This window comes from Mesoplodon bidens (assembly GCF_964165515.1).
Source record: "Mesoplodon bidens genome assembly, chromosome: 19".
NCBI lineage: Eukaryota > Metazoa > Chordata > Mammalia > Artiodactyla > Ziphiidae > Mesoplodon > Mesoplodon bidens.
In genome coordinates, this window is record NC_138179.1 from 29474779 (window position 1) to 29499211 (window position 24433).

The following is a 24433-nucleotide window of genomic DNA, read 5'->3' on the forward strand; positions in this document are numbered from 1 at the left end:
AATCAGACAATTATACAAATCTTTAGTTACAAACCATGACAAGTTTGTAGGTGTAGGGGACTGTGACAGCATACATGCAGGGACCTGTGCTGGCCAGGGGAGACCCCGCTGAGACCTGGAGGATGAGCAGGAAAGAAGGAAAAGGGGTCTGCGTGGTGAGGGTCCTGAGGTGGGAGAGGAGGAGACAGGTTCGGAGACAGGTTCCACTGTGGCTGAAGCGATGCAAGGCTGGAGAGGCCTGCAGGAGTCTGGTGGTTATCCTAGGATCCCCGGGAAGCTCCTGGGGCTTACTAAGGGCAGTGACGTGATCAGACTTTAATTTTAAGAAGCTCATTCTGGCTTGTGGTACCAAGAACAGCAAGAGTCGTGAGGCGAGAGGTGACAGGGGTGGAGGTAAGAGATAGATTTTAGAGACCTCTAGGAACTTAGTTTACATGAAGGATTGATTCTCCGCAGTTTTCAGGTAAGAAAATGGAAGCAGGTTAGAAAGGTCAAGTTACATGCCCACGTGGATACATCTAGTACATGGCAGAGGCAGGAGGACAGGCCTCCAGAGCCCATTTTCTTAATCACGACTCAACTGTGCCCAGGCACACTGTGGATCATTGTCACAGTTCACACAGTTTCTCACAGCTGTTCGGGTCGGGGCCAAAACCCCAACACTCCTTCCCAAGGGGGTTTTATCAGTAATTCACCACCCAGCCCAGGTTGTTGTTGACTTGCCTGACAATAGTGTTGTGGTGGGCGGGGAAAGCAGCAGAGAACCTTACACCTCCTCACAGAGAAACAGATCCTGAATTGTCCTGCGAAACAAGACCTTGGGATCAACTGGACCTGGAAAACAGAGCGCCTATTGGCCGTGAATTAATAAGAGAAACCCCACCCTTTACTGAGTGCTCATTCCCAGCTAGAGAGTGTTCATGATCAAATTACAGGTCAGCTCTGGGAGCCATTAGAGAAGGGAGCCCTAATGCCCTGATTTCCCAGACAGGGAAATTGCGGCCCCGGAAGGGAGCTGCTGAAAAGGGACAGACATGGACCCGGGCATCCACATTCCAAGCCAAAAGCCTTCACCAAGAGGAAGTCTAGGTCTAAGGAAGAGGAACAAGTTAGCGGCAGTTGAGAGGTCGGACAGAGGGTCATTAATGCCCTCCAGAAGAAGCATCTATCGGTGGGCCGGGTACCTCTCTCTGGCCCGGAGGCCGGGGGTGGGACCTCAAAGGTCTCTTTGGGGCATGCGCCCGGAGGGAAGGCTTCCTCAGCTTCTCTCCCCACAAGGCCTGAAGGCCCGGATCGGCGTGCGGCCAGGAGGGGCTGCCAGAGGCCTGCGCGCTCTCCTCTAGGTGAGGCGGCCGGCGGACTCCTCTGGGAAAAGGTCAAGTCCTCCCGCAGCCTCTCGGCCACGGGCTCTCAGAGTCGCCGGCACGCCTCCTCGCTGAGCCCGGTTGCTAGGGGAACCAAGCGCCGCGCTCCTTTGCTAGGGGGAAGTCAGGGAGTAGACATCCTGGGTTAAAGTTGACGACCACGTGATCACATTTATGGGCGGGGCCTCTCCCAGAACCAACTAGCCGTAGGGAAAACAAACGCTTGTCCAATCAGCACTTTCCATGGGCGGGGAACTTATTAGCTCCGCCCCTCCCCCGCCCCCCTCTTGAGTGACTGACTCGACTCTTGTCTAATAATATTAAGGACTCCCTGGATTGACCAATACAGAAATGAATCAAAATACACAGACTCACGTTGGGAGGCGGGCCAGGGGAGGTGACGGAGATTCCTGTGACCTAGTCACCGCCCCGCCCAATCGGACGCCGCGAGGTGGGCGTGACTTCGCGGAAGGAGCTGTGGGGGCCAATTGGAAGAGGGCAGGGCAGACATCGCTCAATAGACGCCGGTGGGGCGGGGCCAGGGGCAGGCACCGGCGTTCCCGAGGGTGGGGCCGGGGCAAGTGTCAGTCAGACAGGGAGCGCCGGTGGGGACGCGGAGAGCCGGCGGCTGACGGGGGCGGGCTGCTGCCGAGCCGTCCGCCCAAGATGGAGTTCCTCCTGGGGAACCCGTTCAGCACGCCGGTGGGGCAGTGCCTCGGTAAGGCCCCCACGGCGGCGCCCCGAGGCCTGGGCGGTGCTCCGCGCGTCCCTGCGCGGTCGGGCCCAGTCCTCCGCCCCGGCCCGGCCGCCGCTTTCCCAGCGGGCTCTCTGCCCTGGGCCCGCCCGGCGGAGCCGCCCTCGGTGGGGAGCGGGAGGCCGGGCGCGCTCCTGGGGAGGCTGTCGGGGGCGGGGGCGGCCGTGCCGGCTAACGACCGGAGCGCCGGCCGGGGAGCCTTGCCGCCGACTCTCCCCGTGACCTTGTGCGAGTCGCTGCTCTGTCGGGTCTGGAGTTCCGTCTGTCAGAGGCGGGGTCCTGATGTCCGTGATGCTGCTGTCTGCATGGTGACTACCGCTTCCCTGCGCTCTTGCGTCTGCCAGCGGTGAACCCTTCGGTGGCAGATAGAGGGTTACTCGGCAGTCCTAATCCTGTGGGGGGCTCGGAAAGCCCGAGGTGCAGGTGACGGACCACCAGAGGGCCCGCCCTATGGAATTTCCTTACTGAACAAGCAGCGTGCCTTTTCACCCAAGGTGGGCGCTCATGCCAGGTGTGATCAGTCTAGAATGTTGATTGGTTTCTTTTAAAACTGCGTTCCTCCTGGTTGGTGGAAGGACTGGTGAAATGTCTTTCATGAGCACGGACCTTTGGAGTCCTTATGGGCCTGGGTGGATTCGGCTGTAGCTATTTATTTCCTGCTTTACTTATAAATTTCCAGCTTTTCAGCCTTTAGTGGGGCCTGTGAAATTATTGAGGCCTCTCCCGTTGGCTCACTGGCATTTGGGAGCTTTCTTTTCTCTGTGGTGTAGGGTCTCTGATAAGGGGTGATGAGCACAGGGCCCTGGAGAGTGTCTCCCCACCTTTCTCGAGGTTCCCAACCCCGTTCTTCTTCCTCAGCTGCTCTTTCACTGCATCCATGTTCCAGAAACTCATTTCTCAGTTGGGTATTGAATTCCAGTCAGCTATGAGAGGGAGCCAGTAAACTTGGGGAATTTTTTTTCTTTTTCTTTTCTGTCTCCTTTACAGTAGGAGGCACTGTTACTACCTTTGAAATGCCAAGGTAGTTGATGAGGGGTATAAGTTAAAGGGGACTTTAAAACATACAGACGTAAGGGATGTACAGGTATATAGCAAGGGGAAAGAGCATGATGCTTCTCTCAGGAAGACCTGAGTTAAATTTTGCTTCCCCCAGTTCAACTGTGGGACCCGAGAAGATTGTGCAGCCCTTCTGAGCCTTAGTTTGCTTGGTGGGGGGCGGAGATTGATTCATCCCCACACTGGAGAGGCTGTGTGGGACAGCGGGCCCATTTGTGAACAGGCCCCGCGTCCACCGTCCCGTGGACAAAACACTTGACCATGAAGAGGATGGAGCCTCCTCATTGCCAGTTAGCCAGCAGGCAAGACCTCGGTAATTTCACAGCTCAGTTCAGATAAATGATTATAGGCCAGAGTGAGTTTCTAACGTGTCTTCTGTGCCGTTGTGACAGTGTAAAAGTGACTCTCGCGACATTTAGTGCTGTTAGTGTTCTTTTGAAAGTATGTGCCGGGGGTTGGTGGGAGGGAGGGGGTGCAGAAATAAAACAACAGCAACAAAGCTAATGATTAAGGGCAGAGGTATACCTCACGCGAAGCAGTTCTACAGCCATCACTTGCTCCTTACGGCTGCGCTGTGAAGGAAGCTTTATTGTCCTTCCCACTTTAGAGATGAGGAAATTGAGGCTCAGCGAGGTGGAAGGATGGCTTAGCCGCTCAGAGGGAGCTGGGATTTCATAGCCGTCCCGGTGCTCAGGGGGTTGATGGGGTCAGGAAAGGGAACAGAGATGCGTGGGACAATGACGACTAACAGAAGGCCACGCAGTGCCTGTGCTCAGTTGCCTCGTGGGGACAGTGAGTGCTGTCAGGAGACCACTGCGCCCAGAGGAGCTGCGGCCTGCGCCTGGCGTTTTGGAGTCTGAGGGCTGTTGGTGAGGATGGGTGGGAACTGCACCGGCAGAGAAGAGGCCCCCTGTGCCTGGGGACAGGTGGAGGAGGCGGGCAGGGGGTGTGAGCACCTCAGTGGTCCCCGGTCCGCGTGGAACAGAGGTGGCTGCGGGGAACAGGGGCAAGTTGGGTTTGGGCCCAGGATGGAGCCCTGTCCTGGGTGGGTGGCATCAAAGGCCACATTCTATAGCTGACCACAACTGTTAGTCCCTCTGGACCTCATTTTCCTCACTCAGCAGCTTCTGCGGCTTCTACCTAAACCATTCCCTCAGTCCATTTCAGCAGGCGTTTTGAGTGCATATTGGGTACCAGGCCCCAGGATACAGATATTAAAAAGCTGCTCGGAGGGGCCCTTCTGTAGCGATAACACACCCACCAAGGTGTCCTGAGCTGCAGAGCCTCAGGCTCACCGTCCGGGGGTCCGTAGAGCCGCGATTACCCCACCTCGTGCCTGGCCTCACTCGAGCTCCCCGGCCTTGTTCGGTCAAACGCGTGGTCTGCCCATCGCAAGCCGGTGGCTAAGCTCCATCTGGTGTGGTCACCGTGCCTTCCCTGCATCCACGCTGCCCGTGGTCCTGGGAGGTGGCTCCTGAGTGGAGGGCACGGCTCAGAGCCAGGACGGGCTGCAGTGTGAGGGCCGAGAAGCGTGGAGGAAGGCAGAATGCTTCCTCGTGCCGTCCGACTCTCTCCTCTGAAACAAGTTTCAAGTGGTCCTGTCCTAATGGCTGTCGCCTATGGGGAGTCCCCGAGCCAGGTCCATGGTGCTCTGCAGACGTGCACAGCTCTCCTTGTGTTGGCCGGAAAACGTTTTCAGATCGTCCTTTTCCAGGAGTAAAGTTTGGATTCATTTAGATGAAAAGATTGGTGAGTAGTTAGTTAATTGCACCCAGAGTATTGGGGGCGGGCTGGGAGCAGGAGGACCAGTGCTTCTCTGCCGCAGGGCTTGTGCCCGTGGATTGGGTGGTGTGGGGTCTGAACTGCTTCCTGGAGCTTCATGCATTCAGTGGCTCTGTATCGCCTCTCTTGTTTACCAAGCGAAACGCTTACCAGGATGTTCAGTCTAGTAAAGGAGCTAAGACAGGGACCTAAATCAGGTAAGACAGAAAGTGTTGGCACAAGATTGGACAGATAAACAAAGTAAGGTAATGGAGGACAGAGGGGTCACCTCCAGCAGCAGTAATAGCAGTTAAAGGTTTATTTTTATTTTTTATTTTTTTTATTTATTATTTTTGGCTGCGTTGGGTCTTCATTGCTGCGCGCGGGCTTTCTCTAGTTGCAGCGAGCTGGGGCTACTCTTTGTTGCGGTGCGCAGGCTTCTCATTGCAGTGTCTTCTCTTGTTGCGGAGCACAGGCTCTAGGTGCACGGGCTTCAGTAGTTGTTGCGCGCGGGCTTCAGTAGTTGTGGCTCTTGGGCTCTAGAGCGTAGACTCAGTAGTTGTGGTGCACGGGCTTAGTTGCTCTGCAGCATGTGGGATCTTCCCGGACCAGCGACCGAACCCGTGTCCCCTGCATTGGCAGGCGGATTCTTAACCACTGTGCCACCAGGGAAGTCCCTAGTTAAAGGTTTTGCTTTTTTAAAATTGCGTACTGTGTTACCGTGTGCCGGAGACTGCAGTAGGTGCTTTGTATATCTTGCAGTCCTTTAATTCTTAGAACAACACTGTGAGTGAGGTACTGTTATTATTTCCACTTTGCGGACAGGGACCCGGAGGCAGTGAGAGGGTCACACAGCTAGCAGCGAGGGAGCTGGAGTTGCAACCCAGCGTCCCAGCATTCGGGCTCTGGAGCTGCTGCCCTGGGGGGCAGATGAGGAGGGGCACCTCGGGGGCAGGAGGAACCCAGCCCTCAGGGTGTGGGATTTGGCTCATGTAGGAGTGGAGAGGAGGCTCGGAGGGTGTTCTGAGCGAAGGCTGGGTGTGGAGGGGTGGTGGTAGCGCCAGCCTGGGGAGTGATGGGGGGCCAGGTGGACAGACGTCAGGCCTGACTGACGAGGCTTCGAATGTAGGCTGCGTGGTTTGGCCTGTCATTGGTGGCACTGGGGAGCCACGGGTGATTTCTAGGGAGGGGAGTGGCACAGCTGTCATTACAGAGCCGGGGACATTTCCCCTTGGCAGCCCCCAAAAGGCCATTCCTCTCTGACCATCAGAGCCCCCGTGTGTGCAGAGCAGGGGTCTGACGGGGGAGTCAGCACATGCCGTGCCAGTTCCCCGAGGTCCGGGGTTGGGCCCTTCCTGGAAGCCCCCAGCAGAGATGAGGGGTGCTGAGGCGGGTAGACGGAGCACGGGAAGAAGTGTGGGGTTCTGAGAGCATCTGTCCTTAACTGCCTGGATGGTTATAGAGCGCTGGCCCACTCCCCGTCCCCCTGCTTCCCGCTCGTGAGGACAGGAGCTGAGAGGATGGCTCGTAGGGCTTGGCGGGAGGTCTGCCCTGCTTATGGGGCGCTACGGGGCTATTAACAGGTCCCATAGAACTGTGCTGTTAAGAAGCAGTGCAGACCTGTGTAGAAAGCTTGAAACGTACACGCAAATGCAAAGGGGTAAAAATCACCATAATGTGCTTTCTTACAACCTCTTTGAGACTCTTCTCATTTCACAGAATAAGTAGAATAAGTAGAGTGCTTGTGTATTTGACCCTCTATTTTCTCAAGCCTTGGAGATACAGTGTTGTGTAAGTGCTCTTAGCATATTTCTGGGCGGTACGCCTGCTTTTTTGGGGGGTGGATGTCAGCTGATGAAGGGGGTATAAACACAGTGCCCAGAGGGGCATCGGTTAAGCACTGTTGCTCTTGACCTAGCAGATAAGTCACTCAGAATTTTTAGGCTAACCTACTAGTCTGAAAAGAAAGAAATAACGCTCAGACTTTTTTTTGGTGACTCAGCTTGTTATGGCCAGGAGAAGGGCCTGTTAAAAACCAGCCTCAGACTTGGTGCGTATTTCAGTGCTCCCTCCAACCCTCCCGACCTAGAAGAATTTCCGATCTTCTCCATCCAGTCCTGAAGCCTGCTGGCCGTCAGCACTTGCCTCCTCCTCCAGGCAGCCTTCCTAGACCAGCCTGTTTGTGGTGCTGTCTCTTCTCTGAACTCACCGTGTGTGTTATCTGAGGCATTCACTTGGCTCTGCCCTCACTCTCCAGGGTTTGTGAAGACTAGCGGAGAGAATGTGTGTGGGTCCCCAGTATAGCTAACATACTGTTGCCTCCTCCTGCCGTGCTGTTTCCTGTTGTTTGTCTTGCGTCCTGTCCTGTTTATTGCCTTATCTTCCTCAGGGAAGGATGTGTACCTTGTTTCCCCGTGACCTTCACAGCATGTGGTACAGTCTGCTCTGCACAGTTACTCACTCCAAAGGTTCCTTTCTATCAATGTTATTATTATTTTTTTTTAGCATCTTTCAAAGCTAAAAATAATAGCCATCATTTACTGGCCCTTCACCACGTGCCAGGCACCCTGCGAAGTGCTGTACAAACGTTATCTCATTCAACATTTTTTTCTCAGGAAACTCCATTAAGTCAGGGGTGTCATGGCCATTTTACAGATGAGGACCTGGAGGCTTAGAGGAGTTAAGCAACTTGCCCAGGGCTGAGCCGTGCTCCACACCAGGGGCTTGAGCTCCAGAGCTTCGTCCTGTTGCCCTGTAGACGGCAAGCCTGGCCTGGAGCCTGTAGACAAGAGGTGGCCTTCGCTGATCCATTGTGAGTTCCAGAGCCTTCTAGGTGCCCTTTGCCCGCTTGTTCTCTTCCACCACGGGCACTCTGTGTTTTGGCTGGAGACAGCCCCATCTCTGCCTCTGTGAGCAGCTGCCTGCGTGTGGGTCCACTGACTGGACACGGGGAAGGGTGTGTGTGAAAAGAATGCTGCTCCGTCGCTTCTCACAGGGTCCTTAAGGCGATCACTGAGACACTGTATGTAAAAGCAAAGTGTGTTACTACGTTATAGTATTTCCCACACACCTTCTAGACTCGTCTTCCATGAGGGCACTTATTTTTATTTGTACCTGTTTATTTACTTTTTAAAAATTGTAGAAAAACACACATAGCAGAAAATTTACCATTCTGACTGTTTCAGAATGTTCAGTGACATAAAGTACATTCACTTTGTTGTGCAACCATCACCAGCATCCATTTCCAGAACTTTTCTCATCTTGCCAAACTGAAACTCTATCCCCATTAAACACTAACTCACCTCCTCTCCCCCCAGGCCCTAACCCCCCGATCCTTCTATTTTCTATGAATCTCACGACTCCAGGGACCTCACATGAATGGAATCATGCAGTGCTTGTCCTTTTGTGCCTGGCTTGTTTCACTCAGCAGAATGTCTTCAAGATTCACTCATGTTGGAGCAGGTGTCAGAGTTTCCTTTCTTTTTTTTTGCGTTACGCGGGCCTCTCACTGTTGTGGCCTCTCCTGCTGCGGAGCACAGGCTCCGGATGCGCAGGCTCAGCCTGCGCTTAGTTGCTCAGCATGGACTTAGTTGCTCCATGGCATGTGCGATCTTCCCGGACCGGGGCACGAACCCGTGTCCCCTACATCGGCAGGCGGACTCTCAACCACTGCGCCACCAGGGAAGCCCCTTCTTTCTTTTTAAGGCTGAATAATATACTCCATTGTGTGTATAGAACACATTTTGTGTATCTATTCATCCACCTTTGAGTTGCTTCTACCTTTGGGCGGTCGTGAATACTACTGCTGTGAACATGGGTGTGCAAATATCCCATGTTTGTGTTCGTGTCCCTGCATTCAATTCTTTTGGATATAAACCCAGAGGTGGAATTGCTGGGTCATGTGGTCATTCTGTTTTCAATATTTGGAGGGAGAGCCGCCATGCTCTTTTCCACAGCAGCTGTACCATTTTACATCCCCACTAGCTGTGCATAGGGTTCCAGTTTCTTCACATTCTCCCTATAACTTGTCATTTATTTATTTTTTTATAGTAGCCATCCTAATGGGTGTGAAGTGTTATCTCACTGTAGTTTTGAGTTGATACCGAGCATCTTTTCATGTGCTGATTGGCCATTTGTGTATCTTTGGAGAAATGTCTAGTCACATCCTTTGCACATTTTTTAATTAGGTTGGTTTTGTTGTTGAGTTTTAGGAATTCTCTCTATATGTTGGATATTGACCTCTTATTAGATACTAGATTTTCTCCCCAGGGGGAGAAAATATTGCCTTTTTACTCTGTTGCTTGGGTCCTTTGATGAAGCCTGGTGTATCTGTTTTTTCTCTTGTTGCCTGTGCCTCTGGTGTCCTGCCCTGATCCTCAGAAGAGTCTGACACGTGCCCTGAGGACAGGCAGGGTGACGCTGGCTGTGCTGGTGGTCTCACTCCTCACCAGGTGCCGGTTGAGGGCCCCACAGGCAGCAGCCCCGCGAGGCAGGTGCAGTCACTCCCGTTTGGTCGAGAAGGAGACGGAGGCTCAGCAGGCGGGTCCCTCCCGGGGGTAATAAGTGGCTGGCAGCGCAGGCCTTGCACCAGGCCTGTGGGCTCCAGAGCCAGGGCCCTTACCCACTCAACCGGAGTTATCTGTGGAGTTGAGTAGATGCACTCGTGGCTGAAAATCTGGAAATGGTCGTCTCAAGTTCAGATCGGCCTTAGCATTACTCGCTGTTCACCCGGTTCCAGTGCGAGTCAGTGCAGAGTGTCCTTGTCACCCCGGTTTCCGGAGAGTTCGGCGAGAGGCAGTGCACCAAGACTCTCCCTGTGGATTTTCCTTTCTCTTCGGATGTGCTTTGGATCCACAGCGTCGGGAGGAGGAAGAGGGATGAATAGACGCCAGGTTCTCCGAGCGGCCAGCTTGCTTTTCAGGCATCACCAGCTGCTGTTTTAATCAGGACTGAAGCGCAGGCCTTGTAGTCTGGGGGGCGCGTCCAAAATTCTGTTTGAGGTTTTGGTTTAAAGTGGAGGTTGACGGAGAGAGCCTGGTCCCTCCTCTCAGGGAACTGGGCCTCTGAGAGCTGGGGACAAGGCCAGGGCCCGGAAGCTGCTGTTATGTTCTCTGCCGCTACACACGGGCTCCCGGCGTGGCGTTGTCGCGGTGGGAAACGCAGCCTGGGGAGGGTGCTGCCTGGTGTTGGAAGGCGGAGTTAACTCTGGAAACTTCAACCAGCGATTCCAGGAAACACTGAATTCTGGCTGGAAGGGCCTTCATGGCATTTGGTCCAAACCCCTTACCACTACCGTTGAGGAAACTGAGGCCCAGAGAGGCTAGGTCTGTGCTGTTTCTACCTCAACGATTCTTTTTGTTTTTTTTTTTGTTTTGGGGGGTTTTTTTTTGGCCACACAGCTCAGCATGCGGGATCTTAGCTCCCCGACCAGGGATGGAGCCCGTGCCCCCTGCAGTGGAAGCGCAGAGCCCTAACCACTGGACTGCCAGGGCATTCCCTACCCCGACAACACTTCTGACACCAAATGTATGGGTTTTTTCTGGACGCTAGCCAATTCTGACACCAACTGGCCTCCCCGATCCTATCCGATTCGATTCACTTCAACCTGCCTGCCTGGGGTTGTTGCAGGACCGCAGGGAAACGGCTCAGCCCTACAAGACCGCCGCGCTTCAGACACCAGCACCTCTGACCAGCTGGCTGTAAATTGGGGGTGTTCCTGTGACCCCCTCCTCAGGTTTGAGAATTTGCTAGCTCAGCTCACAAGACACGGGAAAACACCTTACTTGGTTTTCGGTCTCTCTGGCATCCAGCCCCATCGTGCTGCTGTCCCGGGCCAGCCAGCGTCGTCTCCTTAGCACTTTGGACACTTGTGGCTCTGGAGGGTCCCAGGGTGTTAGGAGCCATGTGCCAGGAACTGGGGCCAAAGATCAAACTCGTGTGTCTTACTGTATTGCAGGAGGGGTCGCACAGTGAGTCGCAGTGCACCCGGGGAAGGGCCCACGTGGCTTTCTACTGACCTCGGGCCCGGCCCGTCACTTGGATGCTCATCTCTGCAGGGGGCTGAGGGAGGTCGGGGGAAGTCCGTCACATCATGAACGACTCCAGCTCATGAAGATGAAAACTTGTGTTTTGTTTCAAAGTTAACCACGTTTAGTCTAATCACATGGGACTATTTAGTTCCCGGTTCGGTGGTTGATAAAGTTAGCTCATAAACTCCCCTTTGCTCTTCTGTTTTTCCTGCTCTTTCTGGCTTCCGTCCAGAACAGAGGAGCTGCTCCCAGACAGGACTCAGGAGGGCCGGGGCTGGCTGGCGCCCCGCTGCTGATTTTCTGTGTGACTCTGGAAAGGTCACGTCCGACCGTTAACTCCTGTGATGAGGGCGAGTTGGACAAGTTCATTTCCACGCCTGAAGCTTAAGGCCTAAATCAAAGTAGCTTTCAGTTTTTCTTCAGACCTTTAGCCTCCATAACTCAGCCTCAAGAGCAGAGAACAACTCTCTGCATACTTAAAAAAAACTTATGGTAAAATATACATAACACAGAATTCACCATCTTCACCATTTTTCAGTGAACAGTTGAGTGGCATTAAGTACATTCACCTGGTTGTTCAGCCATCACCACCATCATCTCTAGAACTCTTTACATCTTGTAAATCCGACACTGTCCCCATTAAACGGTAACTCCTATTCCCCCTCCCCCAGCCCCTGGCACCCCGCTTCTACTTTCTGTCTCTATGAATTTGTCGACTCCAGGAACCTCATATAGGTGGAATCAGACAGTATTTGTCTTTTTGAGACTTGCTAATTTTACTCAGCAGAATGTCTTTAAGATTCACCCATGTTGGAGCAGGTGAAAAGAATCTCCTTTTTTTTTTTTTTTTTGCGGTACGTGGGCCTCTCACTGTTGTGGCCTCTCCCGTTGCAGAGCATAGGCTCTGGACGCGCAGGCTCAGCGGCCATGGCTCATGGGCCCAGCCACTCCGTGGCATGTGGGATCTTCCCGGACTGGGGTGTGAACCTGTGTCCCCTGCATCGGCAGGCGGACTCTCAACCACTGCGCCACCAGGGAAGTCCTATAAATATATTTTTAATATTTATTTACTTATTTATTTGGTTGCACCAGGTCTTGGTTGTGGCAGGCAGCTCCTTAGTTGTGGCATTCGAACTCTTAGTTGTGGCATGCATGTGGGATCTAGTTCCCTGACCAGGGAGCGAACCCGGGCCCCTGCGTTGGGAGCACACTGCGCCACCAGGGAAGTCCCTCATATATATTTTTTAATATATGTTAAATCATTCATCAAGGAACGTGTGTATGCTGAAACATTGGTGGCCACCTCCCTTACAATTTGACTCTTTCTACCCAATTTTTAACTGTGTTCATCCTATAGGCACTGTTTCTTGGCTAATGACATAAAATCATCTTCGAAAGGAAAGCTGAAGACTTTTGCATTACCTTTTTCTCCTTTAAATCCACCCTTTGGTATTTGCAAAGGTCAGACGAGCGATTCTGGCGTCCGTGGCCCTGATGAATGGGAAACCGTACGTTCCCATTGGCCTCTGAGGATGAGGGATTACTGCGGTGGCCGAGGCATCTGCTGTAATGTCAGGAGCGCGGCGATGGGAATGGCAGGAGCAGCAGGCCCATGAAAAATGCAGGAAGAGGGAAGCTCCTCTCTGCTTGCAACCACGCGGACACCTCTGAGCATTTGTTCTCCTCCGTTAAACCTTGTGGCTGAGAATCAAGTACGGGGGCGCGGGTGCCCCCTTCCTGAGAGGCCACGCCCTGCCCGCGCATCAGCCTGTTTGCGTTCAGCGTTCGCCCCCGTGGGAGATGTCGGCTTTATTCTAAGTTAAATAAAAATCGTCATGCTGGCGCCTAGATTTTCGCGGGAGAAGCAGGTGCTGTGCGTTGGGAGAGTAATGAATACGGCGTCTCTCCCCTCTCCCAGGAGCAGATGGTCTGCGTCAGTTCATTTTGTGACCTTTCTTTGCTTCTCAGACACCAAATCTCTGATCCCATGGATCATAAATATTCTTTAGGTTTTCAGGCACGGAGGTGAGGGGAGCAGCAAGCTGTCGCTATCGTTTTCTATTTGTCTGGAACCTTTGGAAGGAACTCATTACAACATTTTTAGGCCCTGCGTAAGCCTGCTGCAGCCGTGGGCTTTACGGACACGTGAAGGGCGCCGCAGCCAGGCCGCCTCAGCCAAGGTCGGGGAGGAGCCCTCTGCTCAGCATCCTGCCATCCTCACCTCTCCACTCGCTGGGCAGCCCTCCCAGCAGCCGGCACAGCGCCCGCCCGTCTACCCAGGACCGCATTTTTTTTTTTTTTTTTTTTTTTTTTGCTGTACGCGGGCCTCTCACTGCTGTGGCCTCTCCCGTTGCGGAGCACAGGCTCCGGACACACAGGCTCCGCGGCCATGGCTCGCGGGCCCAGCTGCTCCGCGGCATGTGAGATCTTCCGGGATAGGGGCACGAACCCGTGTCCCCTGCATCGGCAGGCGGACTCTCAACCACTGCGCCACCAGGGAAGCCCCAAGGACCGCATTTTTAAAGTCACTAATCATGATAACGGCCACCTCATCTTGATCGCCCGCTGTATTGGGGGGGTGGCCATCAGGGGTGGCCTCTCCTTGCCCCAGAGCCCGCATTCTCGCAGGAGGCAGACCGGATATAAGAGCAGTCTGGGGGGTCCTGATAAGAGGAGTGTGCGCTGTGCTGGGCTCAGTGGGAGGTGCCCCCGGAGCTGGTCCACCGCAGGGGTGTATGGGGTGGGGGGGGCTGGGGGAGGACACAGTTCTGGGTGTCCGCGGGGGCCTGGTTCGGGGGAGGACAGTCTCCCTGGGTGTCAGGCTGGAGGGCGTGGACCTCGTCTGGAGTCAAGGGGGAAGCCTGGCAAATGAACTTACCTATAAAACAGAAGTAGAGTTACGGAGGTAGAAAACAAACTTATGGTTACGGGGAGGGGGAGCGGGAGCGGGGGCCGGGGGATAAGCTGGGAGATTGGGATTGACATGTACACACTACTGTATATAAAATAGGTAACTAATAAGGACCTGCTGTATAGCACAGGGAACTCTACTCAATACTCTGTAATGACCTAGATAGGAAAAGAATCTAAACAAGGGTGGATACATGCACGTGTGTAACTGATCCACTTTGCTGTACCCCTGAAACTAACACGACATTGTAAATTAACTATAATAAAAATTTTCTTTAAAAGTGGGGGGGTGCTTGGGGTGGTTTTGAATGCATGGGGGGACCATGTGGCCAGGCTTCTGTTTGGGGAAGAGCATCCTGGGTGGTGTGGAGGGCGGGCTGTGGGCAGAGGGCTGCAGGGGTGACGCCAGCAATCCCGCTCCGGCTCTCACTGCCTTCTCCTCCTTCTGTCTCTCATGACTCCATCCTCCTTCCCGTCACCTAGAGCCTCTCCACACCCCAGTAGTCCTGCTTCCCTTCTGACATCTCCTGGGACCCCTGGGGCAGGGGCTCACCCTTCCCCGGCCCCCCTACAGCAGCCTGGGCTTCCACCATGGGACCTTCAGTGGAGACCACCTTGCTCTCAACTCCCCGGTTCGGGCATGGGCAGTCCCCTGGGGCTGGGCCTTGTGGGTAGAAGTGGGGGCGGGGGCTACAGAGCAGTTATCACAGCGGATCTGAGGGGACTCAGAACTGGGGGACAGAGCGCACCTCAGTTTGAGAGCCTCCTCCGCCTTACACATTCTGCAGGAGATGAGGCGGTCTTTTTGGTGTTTACTTTTTCCTGGGGAAGATTTCAAACATAAAAATAGGGAAAACAGTGTAATGAGCTTCTACATTCCCATGACTCAGCTTCCCCAGTCCTCAGCATCTGGCCGAGCCGACCTAGTCTCATGGACTCGGCCCGCCTCATTATGTGGAAGCAGATTCCATGTCTCCTGTCATTGTGACCGTGCGCATCTTTGAAAGGTCAGGGCTTTTGGCTGAAGCCTGGGAGCCTGGACTCCCTGAGCCCGGCCTTCTTGCCTGCCCGGTGGGTGAGGACGCCTCGCCCAGGGCTGCTGGGCACGGGGTTGCTTGGGAGGCCTTTGCCAGAACCCAAACAGCTCCTTTTCTCCAGACCTGCTGCGCAGCCGGCACCATCACAGCCTGGGGGCGGGCGAGCCCCGGGCCTGTTCTTGGCCCCAGCACTCACCACCGTGCTTGGGGCAGTGACTTAGGCTGGGCCTCAGTGTCTGCATCTTTAAAAATGGGGGCAGTTGGAGCTCCCTCATAGGCTGGTTTTAAGGTTTAAATGAGACAGTGTGTTATGTGTCCGTACATGATAAGCTCAGTACACGGTAGCTTGTATTATAAACATTCTTTCGGTAATACATCCTGCAGCATATTAGCTGCTATCCCCGTTTTACAAATGAAGCAACGGAGCCTTAAAACCAAGATTAAGTCACGTGCCTGCACTCCTGGGGTGAGTGAATTATAGAGCCAGGGGTCTGAGCCCAGGTCTGACTCCCCCACGGCTCCCCTTTGTTATGGCTAATTCTCTTTTGAACCGTGCTCGGCGGCCTCGAGGAAAAGAACATGCTGGTCTTGGGTCAGCAGACCAAGGTCATGTGGCCCTGCCTCTGTCTGCTGTTCCAGCCAGCGCAGTCTCCTAGCACCTGACAGCATGTGCAGATTCTTCCCAGACCCCGCGCCCGTATCCTCCGCCTTCTTCCCGCTTCTCCGTTGTTAGCGCCAGTCAGCCCCGCGGTGCAGAGAAACGGGGCAGGCCAGGGAAGACAGTTCAGGTCAAACACGGGCACGTCAGCCCTTTTGTGCTGAGTTTTAGTGGAAAGAGGCAAGCTCTAAAGGGCAGTGAGGGTCGTTGGTCACCTGTGGATGTTTGTTTTCCAGTCCGCTGAGATAGTGAGGGGCGGACAGGACGGATTTATCCATTTCAACTGTAAAATTGATGGGAACGGAAAATGTGAAGTAAATGTGGCAGAGCTGGACATCAAACCCAGGCCCGGCCAGTCTCTTCGGCCCATGGTGCCTCGGGCCATGCAGGCAGAGACCCCGGGGGCAGGTGAGAAACGCTGCCGGCAGGTGACCCACTGGCTCGGAACCCTCTGAAAGATCCGGTCCAGTTCTGGCTTAATGGGAGTCAGCATCACTGGGCCAGGACTCAGCTTCCTGTCTGGCTCTCCACACCTGTTCAGTGAGGTTCTCTGTTACCCAAACGCGGAAGCCAGGCAGACGAGTGAGTTGTCTGTAGCTGTCGGAGGGCAGAGCGCGGACTTGGGCATGTTCAGGCCACGGCCAGGCCTCTTGCTGCGTGTCCACCGCGGCCGCTGGGCCTCCATCACTGAGCAGCAGAGTCGCCGGGGGCCCGTGGCTCCTCCCAGGTGCTCGGCCTCCCCGGGGAAGAAGTGGCAGTTAGCAAAGGTGGAGGACGGCCTCTCACTGGAGAAATGGTCTTCTCTGTGGGTGTGAGTGCGTTCTGGGGTGTCACATCTGGAACACCAACCTTCAGTGGTGTAGTTTCCCCAGATCAAACCTTAGAACAGATTTTAGGGGAAGGTGGAGAGTCCCAGTGGTACAGATCTTACAGGTATGACTTGCAAGCCCCGTGGAGGAGCCTCCCCTTTGGGTAGGAAAGCAAAACCGGTTACTTCACTGCTGGAATGACAGCCTGGCTTTCTTGGGGTCCAGCCAAGAAAACAATTTATGATACTGACCCCCATGCTTAACCAGCTAAAGCTTTGGGCTGAAATCCAGAATCCTTATTATGGGAAGTAGAGTTAAAATTGTTCCCTCCGAAACCCAGTGGCTGTTTATTTGATTAGCAAGGTCACTCCAATGACAGCTGTGGAGCCCAGTCTTTAATTAGGAGAAGAATTTGCCCTGAATTTCATCAGAATGGCATTTCTGAGGGCCTCCAGTGTTTTCCTTCCTGGCTTCTTCCAGCCTCGCCTTAGGCCCAGTCTTCATCCAGGGTCAGAGCTTGTTTCTTCCCCGACGCTCCATTCCACACGCTCTCAGCGGCCCTGGCCCCTCTGCCTGCACAAGCTGGGGGGCTGCTTCTGGAGCCCGGGGTCCGCATGAGGCCTGCGTGCGTTTGTTGCATGGAGTTGGGTAAAGCTGCCGCGTCTGGAGCGCCTTTGTTGCAGCCACGTGCTACTGCAAGTGCTCTACACGTGTAAGCGCATCTCATCTTAGTGACAAGCAGGTGAAGCAGAATCCGAAACATCTGGTTTCACAGGTGAAGAGGCTGAGGGGCAGAGACGATGCAGCTGATTAGTGACGTGCCCCCTGCGGAGCCTAGCTCACCGCAGCACTCAGTGGAAGTTTATCGAGTCTGGGCATCTTCCGCGCCTAAACGTCCCTTACGTTTATCATCTGTGCCCTCTAGTTGTTTTGTTTGTTTGTTGTCTTTGTTTTGGCTGCACTGTGCAGCTTGTGCGATCTTAGTTCCCAGACCAGGGATCGAACCCAGGCCCCGGCGGTGAGAGTGCAGTCTTAACCACTGGACCGCTAGGGAATTCCCTCTGCCCTCTAGGTTTTACTTTAACTTTTCTCTGAGAATATTGAATGTATCAATCTTATCTTCAAATCTGGGTTTACTTTTTAAACTTTGTGTTATGGAAAAATTTAAGCATGTGCAAAAAAAGAGAATAGTATAGTGAAGCTCCACTTAACCCTTTATATAACTTCAGCAATTATCGACTCATGGCCTGTTATATTTTGTCAATATGCCCATCTACTTGCTCTCCTGGCCTGTATTATTTTGAAGTAAATCCCCCAAATCATAGTATTTCAGCCATATATTTCAGTGTGTATCTCTATAAGAAAATAAACTCTTTTAAAGACAACCATAATACCATTATTGTGCTTCAAGAATGAACAATAATTCCCTAATATTGCATATTCACTTGGCATTCAAGTTTCTAGTTGTCTCTCTTTTTTTTAAATTGGGGTATAGTTGCTTTACAATGTTGTGTTCCTTTCTACTGTATAGCAAAGTGAATCAGCCATATGTATACATATATCCCCTCTTTTTTGGATTTCCTTCCCATTTAGGTCACCACAGAGCACTAAGTAGAGTTCCCTGTGCTATACAGCAGGTTCTCATTAGTTATCTATTTTATACGTATTAGTGTACATATGTCAATCCCAATCTCCCAATTTATCCCACCCGACCCCCGTTCCCCCCTTGGTGTCCATGTGTTTGTTCTCTATGTCTGTGTCTCTATTTCTGCCTTGCAAACAGGTTTATCTGTACCATTTTTCTAGATTCCACGTATATAGATTAATATGCATATTTGTTTTCTAATGTCTCTTTACTGTCTGTTTGAATAGGCTCTGATAAGGTCTGCACTGCGGTTGGTTGATGTGTCTCTTCTGTCTCTTTTAATCTGTAGGCTCCTCCTCCATATTTCCTTTACTGCAGGGTATTTGTTGAAGAAACCAGGTCACTTGTCCTATTGAGTTTCCCATGGTTTGGATTGTGCTGATTGTATCTCCATGGTGTCATCTGACATGCTCACGTGTTCCTCTGTTTCCCGTAAACTACAGTCTGACCAAGTTCAGGTTTAATTTCCTGACAGGACTCCCTCTCTCAGGAGGCAAGGACCTCTGCTGTCTCTTTGCGACGTTCACAACCACTGATGACCAGGGCCTAGATCCACTGATTCTTTAGGGATTGTAAATGGTTTCCAAACTGGGTTTTATTCCCTCGAGGACCTGTTCCTCAAGGTGCCTGTCCCAGGGCCAGGCACAAAGAAGGCTTCATAAGACTCGCTACCAGTTATGACCTCTGGCCTCTCTTCAGCATTCCTCCTCACTGACCGATCGCTAGGAAATGGGCCTCCCCGAGAGAGGAACGAAATTGTTCCTTTGACTCAACGTTCCCCTCACCCACCCCCGCTCATGTCTTGTGTTTTTTCCCTTCCACCCTCGGCATTGGAGGGCGCTTGGCGGCCCCCCAGGAAGAGCGCTGGGGCAGCGGGGGTGGCCTCGCGTGGGGCCCCCCGGTACCGGCGAGAGCTCAGTTCTTCTCGGCTCTGAAAGCCGCTGCCCACTTGGCCTGGCGTTAGTCTCAACACCAAAAGATGGGCAGTGTCTGGGAGGAGAGGGCCCGCCTCCCTCTGCAGGCCCGGGGAGAGGTTTAGTTCAGCTGGCAGACCCTTGTGTACTGGGAGTAAAGGACTGTAAACAAGTCCTTTAGAGGATGTCCACAGGTCGGGGTCCTTAACTGCATCCCTGTCACCCCATTCCCAGGGAGCTGCATTGTACCGCCTGGCAAGGCTCTCGGGATCAGAAGCCACAGCCGATCACGGTGAGCCCACTGCCCTGCGGGTCTGGACGAGTCGCGCCTGGGTGTGTGGACAGGGGCGCAGGGGCGGCTCCCTTAGGGTCCCGGCCGGGCTTCCACTGAGGGACCAGGCAGGGTCCTCGGTGCGCGGGGTGGTGGCTCTCCCGGTGGCCTGTCCCCGGGACGAGGCCCTGCCCTGGGCGGGGGCGGATCTAGAGAGGTTCGCGGCCACCCGGCGACTTGGGTCCCTCCTGGCCACCGTTTATCGTGTGGACCACGTGAGTCACGGGGAGTCTATGGCCCCTGTGGTGGGCCTTGAGCTGAGCCTAGAGAAGGCGGCTCCAGGGCCCGGGAAGCCACCTGCGAGCCCAGGGGGCAGAGCCCGTGCACGGTGCCACCCCTGGGAGCGCGGGAGACGAGGCTCATTTCACCTGCTCGGTGGTCCCGGCCCTCGAGCCCACGCCCGCGAGCCCCCCGATTCCGATCCCCGTGGGGCCTTGAACACTCTGGTTCTGCCTCAGGAATGCGGCCATTTCCTTGTCGCTCGACCCCCGTAAAAGATGGAAGTGAAAGGTCTAGTGTTCCTCGGGTGGGATTAGAGCAGGACGCCTGTTCCAAACCCAGGGGAGTAAGTCAGTTGGGCTTTTACGGCATTTCGGGAACACGGGGTCAGACCAAGGGGTGCCCTGGAGGTACCCAGAGAGCTCTGGGGACACGAACCGCGGTGGGGACAGCCTGCCCAGCTTTGCTTGCCTTTATGTTTGGGTGCAGGGACAGATGGGCCCGGCCCCCTCTTCTGCTCCCCCGACACTTGTCCCCACGCATCACCGTGGGTCTGGAGACCCTGAGGGGAAGGGTCATGGGAGGTGCGCTCACCCTGTCTGATCCTGCGGACGTTGCCGCTGGCGAGGGCCGGTGAATGGGAGGGGGCGGGAGAATGGGAGGGGGCGGTTTCGGCCCTGGAGCCTTTCTCCTCCTCAGAATTCGAAAGCATGAGGAAACGTAGAGAAGTAGAGAGAAACAGTCATTATCCTACTACCCAGAGGTCACTGCTCTGGACGTTTTGGCCTGTTTCCTTCCTGTACTGTTAATGTATTTTTCTTTATAGAGATTGTACTGTAAATACAATTTTGTGTCCTGTTTTGTGTGCTTCTTCTTACCATAATAAGTATTTTAAATTAAAAACAGCTTATAAATATCATGTTTAAATGACTACATCATGTTCCATCATGTGGGTATATCGTGGTTTACTGTACCATTCCTTAAATGTTAGGCATTCAGATTGTTTCTTTTATTTTTTCCTTGCCGTTATAATTAATGCAACAATAAGCCCTGGTAGGGCTTAAGTCTTTGTCTGTGTCTTAGGTTATGATAATGAATTCCTGTCACTGGAATCACCCTGTCAGAGGGGATGCTCCTTTTCAAGGTCCTCACTCTCTAAAAACTTTACTGCCTTTTATTTTCTCAGCCTGTTTTGGGACCCAGCGTGGGTTCAGGTGGCGGGTTAGTGTGTGGAATGGGACGGAGGAAGGCTTCGTGGAAGAGGGCTTTTAGGCCACGTTCCGAAGGGGTTGGTCGTTCCTCAGGGTAGATGCAGGTGGGGAGGGTGGGGAGACTGTCCTAGGCGCCCAGGCAGAGAAGGAGACCCAGATGCCCAGAGCTGCTAGTGAGTGTGGACCTGGGAGAGCCGAGGCCAGAGGAGGGGGGACAGGAGAGGGTGGGGCGGGGGTGGGGGGCGCGAGCAAGGCCTGGGGACAGAGCGTGGACTTGGCCATATGGAAGGGGGAAACCAGGGAGGGGCTTTGAGCAGGCAGGTGACGTGAGGAGGTGTGCGTGCTGGGTCACCTGGCTGCCGGGCGGAGGGTGGACAGGACAGGGCGGGAAGGGATGCCGCCAGTTAGGACCAGTTAGGACCGTTGGGTGAGAGGGGTTCCTCGCAGACTTGGCTATGTGGATAGGAGACAGTGCATTTCATTTAAATTTACATTTCTTTAATTCCTGCTGAGGTTGGACATTTTTATGTTGATTCGCCAACTGTATTTCATCATTTGTGACTTGACTCCATGTGTCCTGATGGGTCCCAGAGGCACCGTCGTTGCAGGTGTTAGGTGTGGCCAGACGCATGGTCCAGCTCTGCATTGGAGCCCTTGGAGACCCAGCGAGGGGAGGTGGTGCCTGGGCCCCGGACGTCCTCTGCTCTGTCCCGTCCTCCTCAAGCTGGCACCGTGACCAGGGCCTTGGAAAGCATGGCGCGGCAAGCTCAGGGTCTACTGACCAAGAGAGTAGTAAGGGTGGCCTGGAGGGACTTGCCTGGCAGTCCAGTGGTTAAGACTCCGCCTTCCAGTGCAGGGGGTGCAGGTTCAATCCTTGGTCAGGAAACTAAGATCCCACATGCCTTGTGGCCAAAAAACCAAAACATAAAACAGAAGCAATATTGTGACAAATTCAATAAAGACTTTGGAAATGGTCCACATCAAAAAAAAAAAAAAAAGAAAAAAGTGGCCCTGGAGGTCGCTTCTCTGCCATCAGATTTGAGGAAGAGGCTCAGGATGCAGCCAAGTCAGCTTAAGTCAGGGGGTCCCTAGTGAGCGGGGTCAGCTGTGTTGGAGGAGAAGCCCAGTCCAGGCTGGGTCCTGCCAGCAGGCCGTGCGCACTCGCTGGAGCGGAGAAGGTGAGTGAGAACAGGGCCTTGGGGACGAGGTTACCTCCCAGCCCCGACCCAGAGTTAACAGCAGCCAGCTTGGAGACCTTGCCTATTAACATATTTGTCGCTGGCTTTTCTGATAGCCCCAGAAGCTTCCTGAGGAAATCACAGGCAGGGGCTGGCCAAGAGCGAACCCTGATTGGAAAACGTTGCTTCCTAGCTGGCTGCTTGCCAGACGGCAGGGTCTCTTGCATTTGGTCCCCCCTGAGGGGTGGCTGGCTCTGTGTGCAATATGTTCACCCCAGCTCCACCCTGGTCGCTGTCGCAGGGTCGCTGAGTCGCGGTGCGAGCGGCGGCGGGGAGGCTGAGTAATGACCCGCATTCTCTTTGCAGCTTCTGGATTAGGAACCCCAGGGACCTTAAGCCGTGTCTCATCCTGGAGCGTTTCCCCGGTAAATCTGAACGGTGTCAGCTTGTTAAAAGGCCACTGTTATAGCCGGGCCTTGTCGCGGTCGTGCCCTCACTGTGGCTGGAGTCCCCCCACTTTGACGTTTAATTTTACACAAAGACCAGGGACTTCCCTGGTGGCGCAGTGGTTAAGAATCCACCTGCCAATGCAGGGGACACGGGTCCGAGCCCTGGTCCAGGAAGACCCCACATGCTGCGGAGCAACTAAGCCCCTGAGCCACAACTACTAGCCTACGCTCTAGAGCCCGCGAGCCACAACTACTGAAGTCCGCGTGCCTAGAGCCCATGCTCCGCAACAAGAGAAGCCACCGCAGTGAGAAGCCCGCGCACCGCAACAGAGTAGCTCCCGCTCGCCGCAACTAAAGAAAGCCTGCGCCCAACAACAAAGACCCAACGCAGCCAAAAATAAGTAAATAAATTAATTAATTAAAAAAAATTTTACACCAAGGCCAGATCAGATAAGGCATGGCAGAGAGGTGGATGAGCTGACCCACCGGAGGCCTTCCCAAAACTATTCCAGAGTCCTGATGAGTCCTGGTTGAAAAGAAATACACATTTTTTATAGAAAAACTTGGAAAGTTAACCTCCTCCCCCACAAAGCCGAAGCAGACACAGACCTGGTTGCTCTCACACCGCAGTGTTGCCCAGTTACGACCTGGTCTGGGTCTGCAGGCCTTCCTCCTGCCATAGGTGCACGCTGTTTAACGTAAACCTGCGTGTACGATCTTTGCCTTGACGTTCTCCCGCTTGACGTGCGGGCACTGCTTGCCCAGCGTCCCATTTCCTTCCCACCAGCAGCCGCGTGTGCCCGGGGGCTCAGGCGAGCCCCCCCAGGCCGTGAGTCACCTCAAGGGACATGCTGTCGTCTCGGTCAGATCCTTGTGGCTTCAGCCAGGTTTGGGCCCCGTTGCATTCTTCAAATGCCATCAGATCATCATCCTTTCAGGATGGCTTCGATTTTTAAAGCAAATTAGTCATTTTCCACGGCCCAGCGTCCTGTGCTGGGCGAGGCTGAACCTGGGACTTGGCTAATCCCGAGGAGAGCACACTTTCTGGGTGACCTACAGGGGAGCAGAGAGGATGAGAGGGTGCAGCCCTCAGGCACCTGGGGCGCCCCGCCAGGCCGGGGCCTTGGAAGCCAGCTCTGAGCTGGGCATGAGCGTCGTGCTCAGACGTGGGGAGCTAGGCAAAGCGCCCACGAGGACAGGATGGACGGCCCGGGGGAGAGGGCCAGAGGGACCCTCTGTGGCTGTGGCTGCGGTGGACGCTCCTCATTTCCCCCTGTCTTGGGGTGGCTCTGGGCCCAGCTGGACCATTTTTTTACGCAGTTTCCCTTGCAGCTTCGCATGGCCGTAGGGCACGGTTTTGGCCTCCGAGAGGGACAGTACCCCTTCAGCAGTAAAATGGCAAAGCCCTCTGGCCCTCGTGCCTTCTTCCTTCCTGCTTCACAGACTCTGCCTGCTGGGGCAGAGGCTGTCTCGCAGGTACAGGGACGGAAGCACAGGCCAGGGCTGGTGGAGCAAGAAGACAAACAGATCCTGGTCCTGCATGAGGGCCTGGAGGGGCTACTCCCGCCCTGAAGCTCCCGCTTCCAGAGTTCTTGTTCTGTGAGAAAAATAACCCCCCATCTGTTTAAGCGACTTGTTAGGTTTTCTTTTTTTCTTTTTTTTTTTTTTGCGGTACGCGGACCTCTCACTGCTGTGGCCTCTCCCGTTGCGGAGCACAGGCTCCAGACGCGCAGGCTCAGTGGCCATGGCTCACGGGCCCAGCCGCTCCGCGGCACGTGGGATCCTCCCGGACCAGGGCACGAACCCGTGTCCCCTGCATCAGCAGGCGGCCTCTCAACCACTGCGCCACCAGGGAAGCCCTAGGTTTTCTTTAATTGCTTGCAGCTGAATGCAATCATACCTGATAAGGTAATGTTTTAATATTTTACAAGAGAGAAATGTATTTACATATTGTTTAATTAAAAATGAAAAATAATTTAAATCCCCACAGATTTTTGGGCCCACAAAAGACACGCTGAAACAGAATTTTTGGGGATGGGACTCACATATCTGAATTTTTAACAAACTCTCCAGTGATCTGTTGTAAAATAAATCATTTCCATATTTAT

General features: G+C 54.0%; 1 protein-coding gene across 7 annotated transcripts in view; it reads left to right on the forward strand.

The window, feature by feature from the left end:
- The first annotated feature begins 1960 nt into the window (after positions 1–1960).
- TOM1L2 (target of myb1 like 2 membrane trafficking protein) overlaps positions 1961–24433 on the forward strand; it is an 84160-nt gene continuing 61687 nt past the window's right edge. For all 7 annotated transcript variants that reach the window (XM_081218104.1, XM_081218105.1, XM_081218107.1 and 4 more), the window contains exon 1: positions 1961–2082. In XM_081218104.1, the coding sequence (XP_081074230.1) occupies positions 2031–2082 (52 nt within the window). In that variant the 5' untranslated portion in view covers positions 1961–2030. The remainder of the gene's footprint in view (positions 2083–24433) is intronic.